At 43.4% G+C, this 21,117-nt stretch overlaps 1 protein-coding gene across 3 annotated transcripts in view; it reads right to left on the reverse strand.

Annotated features, from left to right (window-relative positions):
* Positions 1-21,117, reverse strand: part of ANTXR1 (anthrax toxin receptor 1) — a 216,557-nt gene that overhangs the window by 55,853 nt on the left and 139,587 nt on the right. For all 3 annotated transcript variants that reach the window (XM_025045169.1, XM_006909524.3, XM_025045170.1), the window contains exons 14-17: positions 18,506-18,547; positions 10,895-10,990; positions 10,214-10,381; positions 111-191 (exon numbers count right to left, since the gene is read on the reverse strand). In XM_025045169.1, coding sequence (XP_024900937.1) covers positions 111-191; positions 10,214-10,381; positions 10,895-10,990; positions 18,506-18,547 — 387 coding nt within the window. The remainder of the gene's footprint in view (positions 1-110; positions 192-10,213; positions 10,382-10,894; positions 10,991-18,505; positions 18,548-21,117) is intronic.

The raw sequence follows: 21,117 nt of genomic DNA on the forward strand, positions 1-21,117 counted from the left end.
GATGTAGAGAGATAATGTGACATTCAGATAGAGGTAGAAAGAGAGAGAGAGAGAGAGAGAGAGAGAGAGAGAAAAGACTCGGTGTGTGTTCCACCATTAATGAATCCTACCGTGTCTCCTGGCTGTGGACGCATCACGGACACACGATCATATCCTTTCCTGAGTAGGACCCACAAGGCATCGAGTTTTCCCTGAAATAAAACAAATGTACCAAGATTAAATAAGAAAGCAGACCAGTGGCCAACACAGACACGTGGACTTCCTGTGCCTCTTTGCTCATGTGAACAGCACAGCACCGGCAATGTGGTCGTGACAGGATAAGTGACTTCCGGTCCCTATATTCAGATACGTAGGGGAAGAGACACCTCACAGAGGACCCTGATGCTTATGCAAGATACACCTGAAACTTCAATGCAGCCTCACATTTACAAACAGGGAATGCATTCAGGCTGTTGGCTTTTGCCCTTGTCACATTTCTGGGCATACTAGGGTACCACAAGTCCATCTTTTCAACTTTCACTAAGATTTTGTTTTTGCCCCCCACTTGGTGCCCAGAGTTCACAAATGAAACAATGATGACAGATCCAGAAAAATTACTAAACAGAAGTGTCTACAGAGCAAGACCTATGAAAAGTGCCTGGGGTGCAGATCCCTGGCTGTCCCCTAGGCTTGCTTGGCAGCTACAACTTGCTCAGGAATCCAAGGCTGGGAAGACAAATACCAAAAATCACAGATTATCCCAAATCATAACCTCTTTGGAGTTATAGGTAATTGGCTGAATCTAAGAAGAGTGTCTTCACAGTATATGATTCAGGCAGTCTCATGCCTCTGGCCATTCTAGTTCCCTAGACATGGAGGCTGGTTTCTGCCACTGCAAATACTAAAAGAAAAAAAATGACATTTACTTAGCTTTGTTCTTAGTATTACCCCGGTTGGTGACTCCATCAACAGGCAGAAGTCCCCTTTACTTTATCTTACTTTTCTTCATTGCTCTTGTGGTAGGCAGAATCCCGCCCCCACATTCCCTCGCCCCACCACTCGCACCCCCCATCAAAGATGACATCTTGTTCTTTGGAACTTGTGACTATGTTATCTTCCATGGCAAAAAAGGACTTTGTAGAAGCGATTAAGTGAAGGATCTTGAGATAGGGAGATTATTCTGAATTACCTGGGTGGACCCAATCTAATCACACCGATCCTTAATAGAGCGAGGAGGGAAGCTCAGAGTCAGAGAAGGTGTTGTGCCCACAGAAGAAGAGCCAAAGTGATTCGGGTTAAAAGGATTCAACCACTGTTGCTGGCTTTGGAGGTGGAAGTGGGGCTATAAGCCAATGAGTGTGGCGACCTCTAGAATCTGGAAAAGAAAAGGAGTTGGATTCTCTTCTAGAGCCTCCAAAAGGAAAACAGCCCTGGCCTCACATTGATTTTATCCCAGTGAGACCCATTGTAGGTTTCTGGCCTCCAGAACTGTAGGGTGATAAATTTGTGTTGTTGTAAGCCACTGAGTTTATGGTAACTTGTTATAGCAGCAATAGGAAATGAATAGCCTTATCACTCCCTAACATAGCCTGTGTTTATTTGCTTATGCTTGTCTTTGCCAACTGGAATGCCAGCTCCATGAAAGCAGAGGTGTCATTGGTTTTGTCAACTGCTGTATGCCCAGCCTCTAGGACAGCATCTAATGCTCAATAAATATTTGTTGGATGAATGAATGCATTTAGTGCTACTAATTGCTGGGCAAGGTATTTTTACATGTGTCTTCTCTATTCATTCTCCCAGCAGTACCAAAGGGCTATGGAGAGAAAAGGGAGGGTCAGAGAGATCAACTAGCTTGTCCAAAGGCACACAGCCTGTTCACTGAAGAGATGTGACTGGACTTCGTGTCTATCTAATTCCGAAGCTCCTGTACGTTCTATTATATCAACTATGGGTTCTTCCTCATGCAGATCTCCTGGTTGGAGTGTTTTAATTTAGATCCTTTAAAAAAAAAAGAGTTTCTAAACTATAGGTTGCAACTCTTCAAGCCCTCATGAAACAATTTGTGTGTTAGGACCAGCATTTTTAAGAAATGAAATAGGATAGAAAAGAAAATATTAAAGTTAGTTGCGCATGGTGAGGACAAGTATTATTTTGTAAAAAATCTGTTTCAGTTAAATGTGAATGGTATGTGTATGAGTGTGTATATATGTGTACATGCAAATACTGGGCCACAGTGTATTTCCTACTGAGGTCTCACTCAGGCATGTTTGAGAACACTGAGCTGGAAGAAATCTTTGAAGGATAGGGTTTGAAAGGTTGGGGGTGGCCAGGGAGTTCAAGTTCCTTGACACAAAGCTTTTATAGTGGCAATGTTAATTTATGAATACCATCTTGAAGACTTCATGTTCTGAAATAATTTTTTGGTGGGTTGTAACCAGATACAAAAAATATGATCTTGAACCTTTATCAATTGTTGCTCAAGTTCTTGTGGGTTAAATTTTGTCTGGCTAAGTGTAGTGTTTCTCTCTCTCTCTCTCTCTTTTTTTTTGGCAGAGTATTTATGAAAGCCTCTGAAAATATTTTGAAATGACTTTAGAATACTGGACAGAACTGTTGCTGTGTTCAGCATGGTTTTCTGCATTAAACCATTTTGATCATCAGTGAAATGTTTTCCTTTAAGGTTCTTTGGGATAAGCATTTATATTTCAGCATATAACCAGGTGGATTTCCTGGAAGAATGCCTCTTTTTCTTTCCCTTTTTTGGGGGCTCTATCAGTATTTGGCTTTGTAAATCAGCCCACACACAGCGTTCTGTGCGCTAGTCACTCAACCTCTTGACAAATGAGGAGCAATGAGATGGGGTTGAAAGAAAATTTGGCTGTTGAAGGCATGTATTAATTAACTCAACAGAAATTTAAAGCTACACGCAGAGCAAAAGAGCAAAAGACACCTAGATATATAACACCAGGAGAATGGGTCGTATATTATATTGTTGTTGTTGTTGTTTTTTGGTGGCAACAGATCATAGAGTACAAAATGACTGAATTCAGACTGTCTGAGTTTTATTCTGGGTCTACTCCTCATCAGTTGTTCAGCCTTGAACACGTGGTTTCATCTCCCTAAAATTTACTTTTCTCATCTTTAAAATGGAGGTAATCATACCTCCAATAGACTTGGCGTAAGGGTTACAGTCAGATACTGAAGTTAGGTACTTGTCTCACGGAAAGTATTCATTAAATATTATCTACGATCACAGTAAAGTCATTAAAATGGCCTTTTGGGAGGCTCCATAGAAAGATGGAAAAGAATGTAATGCAGAATATAAGAATCCAATAATTTGAACTTTATAAACATATCTCTGCCTGTCCTTTCTCCTGTTCTCTTCCAACACCATTTCTCCCTTTCCCTCAAGCCACACTTCTTTTTTAGCATGGCGTACTCTGGCTTCCATGGCGGTGTTCAGTGGCTCCAACACTCTCCTAAACTGTTCTTGCTAAGGCCACCCATGGCATCCCGAGTGCCAAGCGCCCTGGCCATATTTGGGCTTCATTTTATTTGATTCTTTTGAGAGATCTGATGTGCGGGGCCTCTCCCTTCTGCACACTGTCCCTGGCCTCTACCAATCCTCCCTACTTCTCTGATGAGTCCTCTTCAGCTTCTTTTGCTCCTCCCTTCTGTCTGCATCTGACACAGCAGTGTTCCCCTCAACCCCTCCTAGTCTCCTCCGAGGCCAAGTGCTCACCTGAGTACTCTCATCTAATCTCATGGTCCAAACTTCCCCTTTTCTGCTGATGCCTCACAAAGTCCATCTTCAGTTTAGTCTACTCTTACGCTCTGAATCTGGGTATCCAATTACCTACCAAATCTTAGTTGTAACACAGATGTATGATAGGTATTGAAAAAACAAACATCATAAATTGTATTGTCTTTCTCCAAACCTGCTCCTTTTTTTGGTTCATGGCACCACCATCCATCCCACCGGATGGGCAAGCCGGACCACGGAATCATTTTCACCCCGTCTCCCTCCACCACCACCTCACATGCAACTTCAACCACGTCCTGTGGGTGTTCTCTCTAACAGCTCTCCAGTCGCCTCCTCTGTGCACTCCTGCCCCTCCGGTCTCCATGGCTACCGCCTTGGCTCAGGCACTTATCACTTGTCATTCACTGTGTGAACAGTTTCCTGACTGGTCTTTTACCTCTACGCTCTCTGCTCTCTCTCCAACTTGATTAATAACAGATTTAATTGCTGGCCTGAAAAATGCATTGCACTTAATAAAAATACATCAAAAAACATCTTACTAGTAGTGTGAATTGGGGTAAGTTACCTAACCTCTCTGTGCCTTAGTTTTTCCATTTGTAAGATGGGAGAAATACTAATTTCTACTTTTGAGGGTGGTTGTGAGAAATAAAGGAGTGAGTACCTGGAGAGCCTTGGGTTTGTGCCTGCCTTGTGGTACGTACTTCATCCAGGTGAGCTGCTGTTATTTAACTCTCCTGGCCAAGGTGAGACTAGCCAGTTCCAGTTATATCCTCAGTATTCTGAGGTTGGCCTATCCCACAAATGAACTCAAAGTCCCCTCTCTGTGGCAGAGAAAGCCATCTGGGTCATCTATATATCCCTTACCTCTTACTACTCCTATATCAGGGAGCTTTTTATGCAAGAGCTGAAGTGAGCTTTAGAGTAAGTATGTTTCTAATCAAGAAGAGGATAAAAATAACTCTTAAAGTCAAAGAGAAATGCATAACAAAGGCTCTTGGGGCCTTGATTTTCTGAATGTAGACAGAAGCCTGTCATTTTAAGACAGTAGATAATGGGCCTATTAATGACATCCCTTTGGGGCCAGAGGAGCCTCAGGGGCTTCTTCCAGCTAGTCCCTGGGCTTTACTCAAAGCCTGGGGAGAAGCCTTTGAGTTGACTATACTACTTATCTTAGATTTGAGTGTCCGGCATGCATAGGCTTCTCCACAGGATTTCAAGACAGCAGTCCTCAGTCCCCAGGAGAAATGCCAATTACTTCTGCGACACTGAGAGATTTCCCACCAACCTGGGGACCCTCCACCTGAGTACATTAGCTGACACTTAAAAATATAGCTTTCTTTCATGTGAAGTTGACGTGTTTTGACTACAGAATGAGAAATTTACGAATTCTAGGCTCCCAAACCGCATCTCAGCCTCAGACAAAAACTTTTATTTTATTTTTCTTTTTTTTAGACAAAACCCTCTGATCCATAAAGGCAGACAAACTGGAAGTTCTATGTAAACTCTAGCTTTTGTTTCTTCCTAAACAATAAGATTGTGCAGGGAAGGTTTATGCTGCCATCATTCAAAGCACCCTGGTGCATGGCCATTTCAGCTGGGTTTCCTTTTCTTTCCTATTTATTTATTTATTTATTTATTTATTTACTTACTTACTTACTTACTTACTTACTTATTTATTTTTTGACCAGGCAGCAGCTGTGTCTTCTCTTCTGGTTTGTCTGCCTTAGCTAAGAGGAAGTTAGTCAGAGGTTGAGAATTTTGAGGGTAGTTCTACTTACAGAGCTGTTATAAACTAACATTGAAATTTTTATACTTTAAAATATATGGTAAATATAGTGCCTCATGCTTCCCCTCAAATGAAATAAATTAATGTATAAAGGAAACTACTGCCCCCCTGCCCCCCATGGTAATTTTTGTTTTGTTCTTTTTTCTGTTGGTCTTTATTTAAAAAATGTTTGGAACCTTTCTAACAAGTAGCCAGAGAGGGACCAAAAAAGTCTATTCAACATCAACAGCACATCTGACAACATTTAAAACTTCAGCATGTCTTACTGAGCTACATACAGGTTCTTCCAGTACAATTTCATGACTAAAAGCTGCTTGATTACAAGGTCAAGGTGATAAAGCCAAGAACGGTAGGTGAGCCTGACAGAAAATGAACAGAAGACCACCCCTTCCTAGTAGCACAAGCTAGTCTTGCTCTCTTGCAGAGAACAGCCAGTCTGTCTGGCTTGCCAGGGCCTGGCTTTTGTCCTTCAGCTGTCGTTTCTGTCATTTATTGTGGACGAGCTACTGGAAGAGGAGAAAAATAGGTTCTCTGAAGGCTGCAAGGCTTCCAGCAAAACTGAAACAATCCTGGTTTTAATCTATCTGATGGTCATATATCTGGGCATTATTTGTCTGAAATGGTCAGTCCCAATTTAATGGGAAGCATGGGGTGCTATAAATCCAGGGGGTGAAAACCAAGCAAAGGAAAATTCAGGCCAAATAGTCATGAGCTTGGATGAGGAAAGGGTGAAGTGTGGTCAGTGTGCTCAGTGCCTCGAATTAGACTGGGGGAACTGTGGAGAGAAGCCCACTGTGGACTCCTTCTCTAGGTGAGTTCCCACTGGGTTTGCTTAGCAAATGTGCTCACCTGCTTCTCTGCTTCTGAAATCCATTTCATGGAATGTGTGAAAAAAGTGAGTTAAATGCAGTACATTAAAAGGTGTATAAGATTCTGACCACTTTCATCAGAGAACTAGGTGTCTTCCCAGTACCCCCTGCAAGTTTTGCACTGGGTAGAAAGAGGCGTTCTCCCAGTTTATAGTGGGGGCAGTGAGTAGCTTGATTAGCCTCCATGAGCTGCCAGCCCCCATCTACTTTCTGCATTTCTCTGTCTTCCTGGCTCTATGCCTTGGAAGCTTCACGTCTTCGATGGCAGTATTAGTTTCCCTTTGGTTTAGCCAACAGGTGTCATCAGAAGGAGATGAGAAGACAAGATGAGGGAGAGGTTGGGATATTTATTCCTTCTGCTCCCTCCCTGATCCCCAGCCTCCAACAGTGACTGCATTCTTATAAGGCAGGGGTCTGTACACACTTCCTGTAAAGGGCCAGAGAGTAAATATTTTAGGCTTCATAGGTCAAAAGGCAAACTCAAGGATATTATGTAGGTACTTATATAGCCATTTAAAAATTAAAAAAAAAAAACAAAAAACATTCTTAGGTTGTAGGCCACATGAAAACAGGTGGCATGACAGGTTTAGATTGCTAACTCCCTCTCTGTGGCCACAGCTCCCATTGGGTGGCCTCTTTCTCTAGGGCGCTGGTTCCAGTGACACCGTCTTCCCTCCTTGCTCTTCAGGCCTCAGGGTGTAAGAGTGCTTACTGTTGCTGGTCCCTGGGTGCCTCACCATTGCTGAAGTTTACCTTAGCCCCGCCCATATCTACGCTAGTTAGACCCTTTTGAATGTGCCTTCTGTTTCCTGTCAGGACTGTGACAATTCCAGTGACATGTTTCAGGAAGAGGAAGCAGAGTTTATTTATGGTACTACATGAGGCTAAATGTTTTTTCCAAGGCCTAGTGATGTCTGTAGGCATGATGGCTAGAACGGGGCTCATCTCGGAACATGCATTCATGTTAAACAGCAGTTCTGGTAGCAGGTCTGCCCTCCTTCTGGACAAACAGTATATATTATGACTTTTGAGTTCCTTTCTGTGCTTTTGTTTTCAAACTTTCTTGTTCCTACCCTTCCGTCACCCCACCCAGCCCATCTCCTTTCCTCAAAGAGATGGCAAGAAGAATGTCACCTTCCTTGAACTGAGGGTGCCAAAGCGATCTGTGTGGATGATAAGAGATAGTCTAATTGGCACGATGCTCTGGGAATGGTTTCATAATTATATCTTATGCCTCATCTCTTTAATAACAGGTGGTAGATTCTCCACTCTGTGCCAGGTACAATGCTGTTTATTGGCATTCAAAGTGAGTTAAGTATAACTGGGGCCTCCAGGGGGTCAAATCTGGTGGAGAGAAGACTCATAAACATGAGCAATCACACCAGGGCATTGTACGTCTCCCACCTAAAGTGGGCTGAGCAAGCGTTGGCATGAGCTGCTCCACCAGCAAGAGGGGCGTTTACACTTTCTCATATCCTAATGAAGGAGTTCTGAGGTGCCTAGCGAGTCTACCAGCATCATAGGTCTTTCCTATTCAGCTGTTTTGGTGATTCCTTGAGATTCAGATACTCAGCCACTTAGCATTAATCCAGCAGTTGTGTCTGTGGTAAAATGGACTGTGAAATCTAATATAGGTCTCCTGAAACTCCTGACAAATCATTGAGGTATGATCATGGCCTCTTTGCCAGGCACCACAGTTCCCGCCCTCAGGGAACATCCAATGGAAGGCTGGCTGGGACCTTTGGTTACAATTTCTTAACTGGGCTTGTTAAAACCCACATCGCTGGCCCCTACCGCACAAACTGCTGATTCAGTAGATCTGGGTTGGGGCCTGAGAATGTGAGGAGGAGGAGGCCTAGGAGCAGGGACTCTGGAGGGAGTGGTAACTGGGGCAATAGCAGGGTTTGGATGTGAAATTTGATAAGGGAGGCAATGGGGGAAAAGGAGTTCCATTTAATAAAAAAAAGTGAGCAAGTCGTGAGAGCCAGTGTGCCTTTGAAAGCATTTTGTGAGACTCTGGGTCATTAGGTTTGAGACATTAGGCCTAGGAATCTGTGTTTTTAAAGCGTTCCCAGGTGCTTCTGAGACTCAGCCAGGTTTGAGAACCTCTGTGTACTCAGTATCTGGTAGCGCTGGGCACCTAGCAGATGTACAACAAAAACTCATTGGATCGATACTTATTCCAAGTGGGTGTTGGGAATATCTTTAGATTGCTAAATTGAGTTGTCCATATCCCTATTTTTTTTTCATAAAACACAGTCTTAAACCACCAGTTAATAAAGGAATAGCATGCTTTCAAGCAGAAATTAGATTCTTCAAACAGAATTAATGTTCCCTAACATCCAGATTACAGAAATAAAAACCTGGCTATAACTAAATATGTTGTGTTAGTCACAAGGTACAGATTGCTGCAAATAGTGTCATAGAAAATCTCCCTTCTTCATCTCTGAGATACTGTTTGGCTCCTTCCTGTTCTGTGCATGCATGCACGCCACTTCTTGTTCTACATTAGAAAATAATTAGAAGCAAACAGCTGTTAGTCAAGCAAGCTATATTTTGGTCATATCTTTCCAGAGTTCAACGCATTGCCCCAGGGGTCTTATCTTAAAAAAGAATCTCACTGCTTTAGACACAGCAAACCAAAATGAAGATACATTACAATTAGTGTAGGCAAGAGCTGGCTCAGCTGGGAAGAGGCAGCTACCAATAAAGTTTCATTCTACTGTTTAAAATAATATTTCTTTTGATTTCATAGAAGCGCTGTTCTAAAATCAGCAAATAACTCAGAGAATGATGAATGTTATTTTTACTGTCATTGGAACAGGGATAAGGCTGTGTGTGTGTGTGTGTGTGTGTGTGTATGTGGGGGTGTTGTGTGTGTGTGGTTATATGAGAGCTGGCTCTTATACTGAGTCTTTCACTTGAGGCCTTGGAATTGGTCCAGTTCTGTTTGCAGCACAGAACTAGAGCCTGTAGACCTGAGTTGGGGTTTTGGGTTCCAGACCTGGGCAGAGCAAGGACTTTGTTTATCTCAGTTTTCTCCTGTAGGAAAAATGAGAGTGGGGACAGATTTTCTCAGAGTCTTTCAGCTATAACTTTCTAGCTATGTCTGACAATTGCTCATGGGCAAGGCTGAAGAACAAGGGTGTTGAATGAATCTCATGGATTCAAAGACATTTATGTCCCAGAGGAAGAGGAAAGAGGTTTTCAGGAAGCAAGAACTGTCTCCTATGGCTTAAACTTTCTAATAAGCTGAAGAGTTTTAAGCTCTGGGGCTTGGGGTGGGGAGTGGGGGTGGGGTAAAGAGAGATGGTAGAGATAAAAGGGTTTTATTCATAGCCAGATAGAGTGAGTCCTAGATCCATGGCTGATGCAGTCCACCAAATTGTCCTGATACACTGGCAGGAGGCTCGGATAAAGGAGAGTGGGCTTATGTTCCGGCAAGAAGAATAGAGACGAGGCTTCAAACGGAATTCTGCCATTTTTGTTAGTTAATGGAATTGCCTACCTATGAAGTTATGAGATGTTACAGAAATTCATAAAGATTTTCTGGGGTTATGACCCAAGTCATGTGACTCATATTCCACTCTCATTCCACTGCTTTGCCATGGTGATTTTTAAAAGCCTAATTCTCAACCTGGCTAATGCAGGAATGGAGAAAGGAAGTATTTTTAAGTCCATGATTTTAGAAATTTGTTCCACTGTGACAAGCTGGAATTTGGTTTGAAATTTTATCATGCCAAAGGGGTCTAATTCTTTTTATGTAAGTGTTTTCTCAGCAGTGAGGATGGTTTTTTTGAGTGGAAAGAGACACACCTTGATCGGAGAGTACCACTTCCGGGGAGAGGAAGACCGACGCATGTTGTTGTTGAGATTTCGAGGTTCAGGGAATTCATATTCCTGCTCTGGCATCTTGACTCTTGCATTCTTTGCCTTTTCCAACTTAGCACCTTCTTCTGTGGAGCCCTTTTCTCCCCAGCGAACCTAAATTAAATAACATACAAAAGACAAAATAAGAAAATAAAATATAATGGGGATCACACATATATGTGTGATATACAGTGGGAGTGCTCTCTAATCCTCTATTCCTTTGGGCTTCGAGGGCCAGAGAAGAGGTAGGTGTGGAGGAAGGGAAAAGGGGAGGACTGAGGGAGCAGAGAGAGCAGCGATGTGGGTGAATATCTAGGAAAGGAATTGTGCAGGCCATGGGGACAGCATGTGCAAAGGCCTTGCAGGCCCAGGTAAGAACTCTGGATTTTAGTCCAGTGAGAGAGTAAACCTTTGGGGATTTTGAGAAGATGAGCAAACGGCTCTGACTCATGGTGGGCAAGATATGAGGGTACATATTTAAAAAGCTGTACCTGCTACCTCTCCATCTCATGCCTCACAATCCACATCCCCACCAGACCTCAAGTATGAGTGTTCACCAGTTTGCTTGGGTTTTCCAACACTGAGTGGTCAGCACATAGATAGGAGTACATGAAATTGTCCTCTTACCTCCATCCTTTTAATGCCTCCAACACCTCGCCCACCATAGTAAGAGGCATCGACTGTAGGCCACTTTTTCTTAGGCAGACCATCATCATCTTCTTCCTGCATTGTGAACATGAAGAAAGCAAAGCACCATTGCTGTATGTATGTGTCCGCTATGTCATGTGAACAGGAGTAGACTGCCTGGGTTAAACCCCAGGGTCGCTGCTTCCTGGGGCCTTCGGCAAGTCACTCATCCTATCTAAACTTATTTTCCTTCTCCGTAAATTAGGAATAAAAGCAGTACTAACTGCTAAGGTTGTGGCACAATCCTGGGACCTGTTCTCTCCTGCATCTCTACTGGTTTTAGGGTAACTCACCTAATCCCATCTACATGCTGATGATTTGTTAATTTGCTTCTTCATCCCTGACTCCTCTGAACTCCAGTTGTTGACAATGACCTCTCCTCTTGGGTGACTAATCAACATCTCAACAATAGCACGTCAGAAAAAAGTCCTGATTTCCTCACCTTAAATATGCTGCTCCCACAGTCTCCCCACTGCCCTGGAAGTCACTCTGGAATTCCCTTTCTCCTCCACTGCTCCTCCCCCACTCTATCCCGATTTGTCAACAAGTTCTGTTGACCCCACTTGTAAAAGATCCCAAATCTGTGACTTCTCCAACTTGACCTTCATCACCACACCACCACGCTGGTTCTAAGTCCTCATAAGCTTTCTCCTGGGTACTGCAACAGACTAACTGGCCTCTCAGCTGCCCTCTTATTTGCCTACAATCCGTTCTCCACAAAGCAACAGAATAAAATCCAAACCCCAGCTCTGCCCTTCGAGCTCTGGCCTTTGCTCACCTCTCCAGCCTTCTTCCTCACCACGCTTTCCTCCTCCCTGCACTCCAGCCTGCTTGTCCTCTTTCTGTCCCTCAGATACTCTGAGCACATTCCTGTCTCAAGGCCTGTGCATAAGCTGTCCCCTTGTCCAGGGATGCTTTTCCTCTGGTCTTTTCATGGTTGAATCCTTCTTACTACTCCTTGGAGAGGCTTTCCCTTGACATCTTTCTAAAGCAGCTCCAGTCCCTTTGTCCTATTGATTTGTTTTATTTTTAGTTATAGATCTTATTATCAGTTGATGTTTATTTATTGTCTGTCTTTCCATGCTGGAATGTAGGTTCTATGGAAGCTTCTGTTTAGTTGTTGTGTTTACCATTGCGTTCTCAAATTTTAGAACAGCGCCTCGTATGCAGTAGGTGCTCAAAGATTATCTGTTGAATTTACAAATAAATTAAAATAAAGCAGTTAACTCAGTGTCTGCAACTTAGCTCAGTGACAAGAAGTTAGCATTTATTAGATATTTTTTAAGATGAAAGGGGAAAACAAAAGAAACTTGTAACTTTATGAAAAAGGGAAGGATAATTAGCAAAACTGCTCCTCATCTCAGCACTGTAATTATTCGTGTTGTGGGGAGAAAAAGATCACCATCTACAGCCAGAGAAGGCTTTTAGGGTGGAGAAAGGAAGCTGAAAAAGGGGTCTGCAAAGCAGGGCAATGAGCCAAAGAAGATGAAACCGCTCAGAACAAGCCTGCTTCCCACAGTCTTGTGCTGGTGGTATTTGGGGAGTCAAAGCTCAGGGTGGAGTCCCATGTAGGGCTGCCATTGTGTGGAAAGGGGTGTCTCATGAAGGAGGCAAGGTACATGGCAAGGGCGAGTGGTTGGCGGGAGAGAAACCAGAGCCAGAGGTGACAAACAAAACAGTAACACATTAATACACTGAGATTCCCTAGGTGACCCACCTGCTGTGCGTGGGATGGGCAGGTTTCTTTAAAAAAATTTTTAAAAATTTAATATATCTTAAAGGACAGTGAAAACAGCAGACCAGAGGACTTAGAACATTCTGGCAGCTGACACTTGGGTTGATCTCTCTTTCTTTCTCTTTTTAAAACAGATCTGTCTTTGTTCATATAGGACTGTGAGTCCTAAAGGCAGAGTGGATCCTGTAGACCCTGTATTCTATGAAGGTCTTGTACAAAGCCTGGTGCACAGCAGGTGCTCAATAAACACATACTGAATTTGCAATGACCACAGGTGAATTTATGTAGCTTCTACCATGTGCGTGCCAACACTCTTCTAAGTGCTTTACATGTATGAACCCTTTAGTCTCACAATGAGCCGTGAGGTAGGTGGTCTATTCTTTCCATTTTAGGGAGGAGGAACAAAGAGGTTAAGTGACTTAGGTCACCCAGCGTGTATGTGGCAGAGCTGGATTTGAGCCCCGGCAGCCTTACTCTTGTTTGTTTCGCAGTGTTGGCAGTTCTGGGTTTTGTCTCTTTGCATTGTGTTTTTCTAATCATTTGATGGAATCAAATAAATGTGAGTTTTCTACTTTTCACTCCTTTTATCTGCTAATTTTGAAGACATAACCATGAAACATGACAAAATAATAAAATAGAAACAAAGAAAATCCCCAATAATATAATAGTTCACAGTATTTTGCCTGATAATTTCAGAAGGCTTCTGATGTCAAACCAGGAACCTCGGGTATTTCACATATATGGTTAAATTTTGCCACTAGTGGCGGATGCGTGTGTGTCTGTGTGTCATCTATGAAACAGCTTTGAAAAGCCTGGGCCTCCCTGGCCTTATGTCATTTTCCAAAGGTGGTATCACCCAAAACGGGGCACAGCAGCACCGAAAATGTGAGAGACTCCAAGAATAAAGCTGGTTAATCAACGTAGATCTGAAGTGGTCTCATGAGTCTTCTAATTTTTTAAATGACAGGAGGACGAACATCGGCAACCACCTAACTGAGCCTTTTCATTGCCCGGAAGATACTTGGATCCAGAGTAATGAAGAGACCAGTGGACTCGAAGTTCTGGTTTGGCTTTCTGATCCCTTTTTCCAGGATCTCCCCACCATCCTCGCACACATCCCCGCTGCCCTTCCCCTCGATTCTTCCCTCTTGCTCAGGACTTGCTGTGGCCTCTATTTCTGGGCGGTGCCTGGGTGGGAAGGCCGGGCCAGCCTCCTGCGCATGTGCAAAGGCCTGCGTTCCACCAACAGGAAATACCAGGACTCAAATCGGCTCCACACGCTCCTGATCAACCAAGGCTGCAGTTTAATCCCCTGACCTGGGCTTGCCTGCCAAACTCAAACGACAGCAAGAGACTACACAAAGGCCCAGGGTTTGACCAACGAGAGAGTCAGAATTTCCCTGCAGTTACCATGGCTCTGTTTACACATTCTAGAGAGGCGAGGGTTTTGCAATCTTCAGAAGAGAAGGGACTCTTTGATGTGTCTTTGGCCAAAAACTGATGGCGTAAAGTCAGTCCCCAGCAGTTCCACTAAGAAAAGCGGCAGCACTGGAGGTGAACCTCTACATTTAAGTACGAGTGCTCTTAGGAAGTTCCCCTTACACTGACCTTCAAGGATGGAGCAGAGAGGAGAAAACCACCAAGATAGAAACACCATCTATGATTTTTGGAGGACAGACGAGATAAACTGAGGTGCTTTGAGTGAGCAAAGTAGTAGGAATCAGGAGTTTGTAGTCAGCCAGCAGGAGATGAGCAGAAAAGAGTGGAACTGAGCTACCAGTAAACGGCCAGGGTCCACCTGAGGAGTGGGCTCTGAGAACCTCCCAGCAGTGGGAATGGCAGGGATGGTAAAGAGGAGGCTGTTTAACATTTGCTCTGAAGTTATTCACTGGCTGTACTGTGTTGTAACCCACCCGTACTTTTAAACCTTCAGTAAATGTCCCTATGCAGATGGCCTTGTGCCAGCAATGCCTTTGAGGGAGTGTAGGAACTGGATTTGTTACATGGAGTCTAACAAAGAAGAGGGCATATCACAGAAGCAGCCAGAAGTAGGAGTCAGTGGTGCCTGGAGATACCGCAGAGATTAGGGAGGAGTGCTGGTTTCCCATCAGGGGAAGTTATATTTATATCTAAAAGGATGTGGTGGCCCCAGATGTCCAATCGGCTGATGTTTGGGTCACACAAGTGACAGCACATTACTCAGCTGGTAGAGGCCCGTTCTGACCTGCTTGTGCTCAGGCAGATCGAGGTGTGTTCTCAGTGTGTTCACAGTCCTGCTCACGTTTGGTTATCTTATAATTGGATTAGTCCCGTGCTGCCCTCAGTCACTGAACTTTTCGGTCTTTCCAATCATGTCAGGCTTTTGTACCACTCCACATGCTTGGAACACCCTTCCCCCATTTCCTTTACCCACATTTTAAGATTATACTCAAATGTAATCTATTTTATGCATAACTCCCTGATTCCCCAGAGAATTCAATGCTCCCTTTTTGTTTTTCCTACAGCTCTTTGTAGTGACTTTTCCCGACTCAACAAACATTTAACTATTAGTTATTAGGCAAAGCAGTGAGTATAAGGGTGAGATCTCTGACCCCAGGGCTGCCTCACTTCTCCATATAGACTGTGCACTGGACAATTCCACAGGTATGATAGGAACAGCTCCCTCTGGAGTTGTGCATATGACTCAATCTACAAGTTTTAACATTCTTGCTTCTCTGATATCCATTTGCTAGCAGAACCAGATGGCCAGCTTGACCCAAATAGGTTCTCAACCCCCAACTCACTACAGGGACCAGTGGAAATTATGGAAAGAAGAACGTAACTGAAACAGAATCGAGCCCAAGGAAATAGTTTTAAATCAGTCTTTGAATTTATTTAAAATTTAATAGAATCAACACATCTTAAACCCTATGGACAGCCCTAATAGCACCAAACAAGGACCCTTTACTTGTCTATTCTTTCATTTACTCACTCAAACAGCTGTAGCTGAGCCCCACCATCCCTCTGCTCCACCAGCAAAGGGCTATATTTTGAGAAAATAAAGAGAACGCAGCATCAACAAGACCGTTTACATTTATAGAGGAGTAAGTTTTGTGAGGGTGAACTAAGGGACATGAACTAAAGGACTAAGGCCACAGAAACTCCCAGGCCTGGAAGGCTGAACCCAAAGTAGAGCTGGATGTTTGTTTCATCTAAAGTCTCTGGGGATAAGCCGGAGAGGTCACCCTCAACGTCAGTCTCGGAAGGCAATTTCATTTTGAACTGGACCATCAGAGGAAGTACTCCATTATTGGATGTGTCCACAAACTTCGATTTAAAATTCGATTAAATTTTAAATAAATTCAAAGGCCGATTTGGAATAACTAGAGACTTAGTGAGGAATCCTTAGTCTGCTGCCAATTAGAGAAGACTCTTAAACCAGGAAATGTCCTTCTGAGTTGTTAAAATAGAGCTTTATGCATTTTGATAGTCCTAATTAAAGAGGGTCACTGTGAGCTCATTATAAAGTTGTATTCATTCTTGAAGTTTAGTTATTTAAATATTAGATATCCTTCCGTTGGGATATGATGCTTATAAATGTGATGAAATTTTAGATTACTAACATTTAACTTGATATATGTGACAGAGACTGTTTGACTTTATATAGTTATTAATTGAGTGCTAGACACTGTATTAAGCTCTTTGGGGATAAATTAAAGATTAATTAGATATAAAATCTTAAAGTAGCTAAACTTTGAAGCAGAAGGAAGAGTCAACAGTCTGGGACTGCAGAGAAGGGAGAAATGAGAAACTAGTTCAGATGGTAGAAATTACAATATGTTTGGGACACATTGAGCTGTGCTTAAAGGAGGTAGGATTTGAATACAGGGAGCTGGAGTGGAGAAGGTTGTCTAGATTCAGACTATGATTTTCAGGGCATTGTGTAAAATACTCTGTATGAGTTAAGTAAGTTATACTATCTATTTCTGTGGAATTTATTTTTTTTTCTGCCAAAGCACATTAGGAAGTTGATTAGGACTGCTTAACTCCTAGGACCAAGGAACTCTCAAGGCCAAGGCACATGCTAAGGTCATCAGCACCACCTCTAGCTTGCCTAGTCAGCCCAGAAGCTGGTTCAGGTTTAACAGGACACCTCAGATCTCAAGTATCGTGAAGCTGTCATTTTGTTCCAGAAACTAGGTCTACCTTCTTCAGGTGAAAGAACGACTTCTCTAAGAATAATAAACAAAACTGGGAAAACTCAACTGCTTCTCTTCTCTTGATTTTAGCTGTTCTTTCTTAGTGGTTTTCTGGTTTGAGCTTTTTTTTCCGCCCTCCAAAATTGTGTTGTTGAGTATAGTACTTCATTCTATACACACCTATTGAGCTGTTCTGTGTGTGGTGCCCTTTGCTACATGCTGGGGCCTGGGGTAAACCACACCCCGCAGTCTTGCACCTAAGTCCTCTGGGTATTCTGGCAAGGCTGGCTGCCACATCACCTTCCAAATACAAATGAAGAGCCAGCAGCAGAAGAAAGGGCAATGACTCCTCTAATTGAACATGATGAGGGGAGGGAACCCTCCCCTCAGGGCAAACAGAGCAACCTCATCAAGAAAGCTTCTTGCCCTATTTTTCTTTTGGAATTATAAAAGACAGCTGCACACAACAGAAACACAGCCAAACTGGAACCTGTGAAACTAGCCATGGTGCTTTTTCTTGAAGGATTAGGAAAAGGCTTTTGTGGATGTAAAGAGGGTCCCCCCACCCCTCCTCTTAGCATAGCAATGTAATTTCCTCCCTTGATTTCTGGGCAGAAAGTTAGCATTCCAACAAGATGTGCTTTAATTGATGGCAGCTATTAAATCCCTTGGCTTACATGCATATGGTTCAGGATATAAGAGCCACATGGAATTTTAAATCTGATCATTATTCTTTCTGTATGTAGGAAACTTGACAAAGGCATTAAGAAAAGGGATGGTGAGGGGGTGGCGCCTGGTTTGCACACAACGGACCTTAGAGATTGAGGACAATGAACTTGAAACCTCATCAATACATCTTCTGGTCCCACTAGGTTTTCAGATCTATACCCTGGCTTCTAAACTGTGAGTGTTACATCCAGGGAGGCCAGCTCCCCCAGGGATGATCAGAAGATCAGGAGGGCCACTGGCCAGGCACTTCTGCCCTGGATGCTCCTTCTCACCATCAGCCTTTAATGCCTCCACTCTATTCTACCCAGGCTACACTTGCACCAGAACTCTTTACTGGCCAATTTATGGTGGAGTCTAAGATATTTTCTCTTTCTGCAAATGATAAATATTCAAGAGCAAGGCCAGCATATTAGCATATTCACTCTCCAGTGTATTTTCATTAGTGCCTGGCAAATCTTTAGGTAACACTGTTTTACATTAAAAACAATGGAAGACTTCAGCATCAGGCTGTTCCTAGAATTATTGATTGTTTAGAGAATGTGGCAAATTTTCCCTAAGTCTCTGTAGAGAAAAGAGATCCCTAAAGTGTCTTTTAGAGGAAAAACCAGTATCTTGGGACTCCAAATAATTGTATTGATAAAAATACATATGTTTGCATCTCAAATTCTATCTTTGCCAGGAAAAAACTTCTAAAATCACTTATCCATGGCTGCCAGTTTAGTTTAGTTCCTGTTCATCCTTGGTTAAGAAAGAGCCAAAGACCTCTCTCTTTGCTGCTTCAATGCATCGGGAGCCTCTGCCTGACTTAGCTCTGCTTTACAGGGGCCCGAGTCTCAGGCCAGCCCATCCGGCTCTCCACCTCACTCTGCCACCCTGTCCACCTGGCTACACCCTGCTCTGGTCACTTACCTCACTTTCTTCAGCAGGGGGTGGGGGTACCTCCTTGATAATCTGAAAAGAAAAAAAAGAACAAGTCAGTAAAAATATCTAGCCATTGCCTTCCAGGAGGCCTGCTCTGCTCTCAAGAGGTACCTTGATAGTGTGGCCATAATTACCATAGTAACAGGCCCAAGCAAGGCAGGCTTTGTCAATGCTATGATGTGTCCTTCTGGGCAGAACAGCTCAGTTAGTTAAAGCATGATCTGGGCTGAGGTTCCACTCTCAATTGAGTCTGTTGTAGTTTTGTATAAAGAAAAAAATGTTCCAAGGTAACAGTTTTGTCTCTTACCTCAGGGAGCTACCTGGCAATTTTATTCACTCATTTATTCATCTAGTCGTTCATGCATCAAATCATTCACTCATTCATCCAATCAGCTACACATTTAACAAAGAATTGTACATGACAGAGGTTAAGACGGTGCAGCAGAAACGAGTCAGGTATGGACCACACTCAAGCTGTTGGTGGTCTTGTCAACAGTCACTAGCCCCAAGTGGTACCCGTGTGGGAGGGTGGGATGGTCAGGCAGAGGACAAAAAAGGAGAGGTAGCTAGGGATTTCTTTCATGGATCTGAACTTTAAGGGATACAAAAATTTACATAACAATAATAAAAGATTGTATTCTGAAACTGCCCTGTCATTAAGGCTGAAGAGAGACATGTGTACACTCCGGGCAGGCAGTGACTGGGAGCCCCTTTCAACCAATGAAAGGAGGAGTGACACATGGGAGAAGGGCAGAGAAGGAGGACAGCTGGGTGACAGTAAGCAACCTCTCCTCACTCTGTCCCCAACTTGCCCACACCACTCACAAAAGGAAAGTCCTTGCAGTAAATTAGATTTTGAGTCTTTTACAAGGCAGTTTGGCAATTATCTGCTGTGACTCCACCATGTCCTTTCGGGGTTCCCTCCTCTCATCCCAAGCTTATTATTGGAATTTTGGCTCCCCTACATAGAGTCCTTTTCTTTAGAGGATTCTGGTAAATACAAAGCTCATTACCTATCTTGTGATGTTTTAGTGTTGGGGCCGGCGTGGACCTCTGTGGGTGGGTGCTCAGGCATTGCTCAGAGGACCAGTTTCTTAACTTTCTAGTTGGAGATCTCTCCCAGCTACAGGGCAGGCTGTTCACTAGGCATCAAGCTCCACCCTACTAAGCACATATCTTGTTTGACTTAATGATTATTCCGGTACCTCACTTGGGCTGTCATCCTTACTGCTAATCCATGTAATCCATGCTACCATCTCATCCTTACTGCTGTAATCCATGCTACCATAATCTGTAATGTCATCTCTGTACGTTGAGACAGGCTACTGACTTGAGGTTCTGTTAATACCAGCCAGGGGATTAAGACTCCAGTCATCTAAAAAGACAGTATTCAATTAATTAAGAAGCAGAGGCTAAGACCTCCAGGGGTTTCAAACTATCATTTCATCTGCTTCCACTTTCTGACCATTGTCAAGAGCCTGCTGAAGGTCTCTGGAAAGCATGAAGCCACGATTTTGCTCACCCACTCAACACTGGCTCAGAATTCCTTAAGGAAATCTCTAGGGAGGACCATCACTGTCTAGTGATGATTCTCCATCATCCCAGAGGCAGTGATGCTCTAAAAACAGGAAATGCTTGGGAATGGGAGGGAGGGGTGAGGGGCTGGAGACACTGATCTAGAATGTGTCTCTTCTCTTAGGGCAGGGTTAGGGAGGGGGATGAGAGGGAGTTAGACACTGAGGAACAAGACAGGCGTTGACAAGAGTGCTGTGGGCAGTGCGCATGGTATACAGAGGTTCGGTATAAAACAGCTGGGCTTTTGTCTTCACAGGGCTACCAGCTTCCTCCCTCACTGCATGGAAGCACGGTGTAGTTGTCAGCTGTGAACCCTGACCTGCCTTTTTCTGACTGTGAGGATTTGACAAGTTCTTGATCTTCCCTGAGCTCCACTGTCCTCTTCCGTTAAATGGGAGCGATAACATTAACCTTGTAGGAACTGAGTCATGATAAGCAATAACATTTGTAAGACATCTGGTTTAGAGTGGGTGCTCAAGAGATGGTGTGTACTATTATTATTATTCTCCTTTCTCTTTCTTGCAGTCTCCGTGTCTTGCTTTTGTTACATCTTTAACAAAGTTTTCACTTAACCCCCTGTATACACTAAATGGCTAAGCATGGTCCTTTCCAGATGGAGCTTCATAAAATGAGTTCAGACAGGGGCCAGGGGACCTGATAGTAGCCAGAGGTTTTGAGGGAGTGGGCATCAGTGTGTATCATCACAAATGTGTAGGCATATGACATCAGCCACACAGAAAGTATAGCACCAGAGACCCAATACTCAGACGAACCCATCTGTGGGTTACTGTTTAATGTGACTTACTGAATATTTAGTGAATTTTATAGCCAACAACGCCTCAAAGGAAACCCAAAAGACAATGCCAAAATACACGACTTAGTGAGTATAAATCAAAAGTAGACTAATTTGTAATCCACATTCTATGCTGACACACTGCAAATTGGATACCTGAGCTTCTGGGAAAATGCCACCATTTAATCAGGATTTAGGCACCTCCAATCTACTCTCGTTGGTTGAATGTCTG

Source organism: Pteropus alecto, unplaced genomic scaffold, assembly GCF_000325575.1.
Source record: "Pteropus alecto unplaced genomic scaffold, ASM32557v1 scaffold131, whole genome shotgun sequence".
NCBI classification, from domain to species: domain Eukaryota; kingdom Metazoa; phylum Chordata; class Mammalia; order Chiroptera; family Pteropodidae; genus Pteropus; species Pteropus alecto.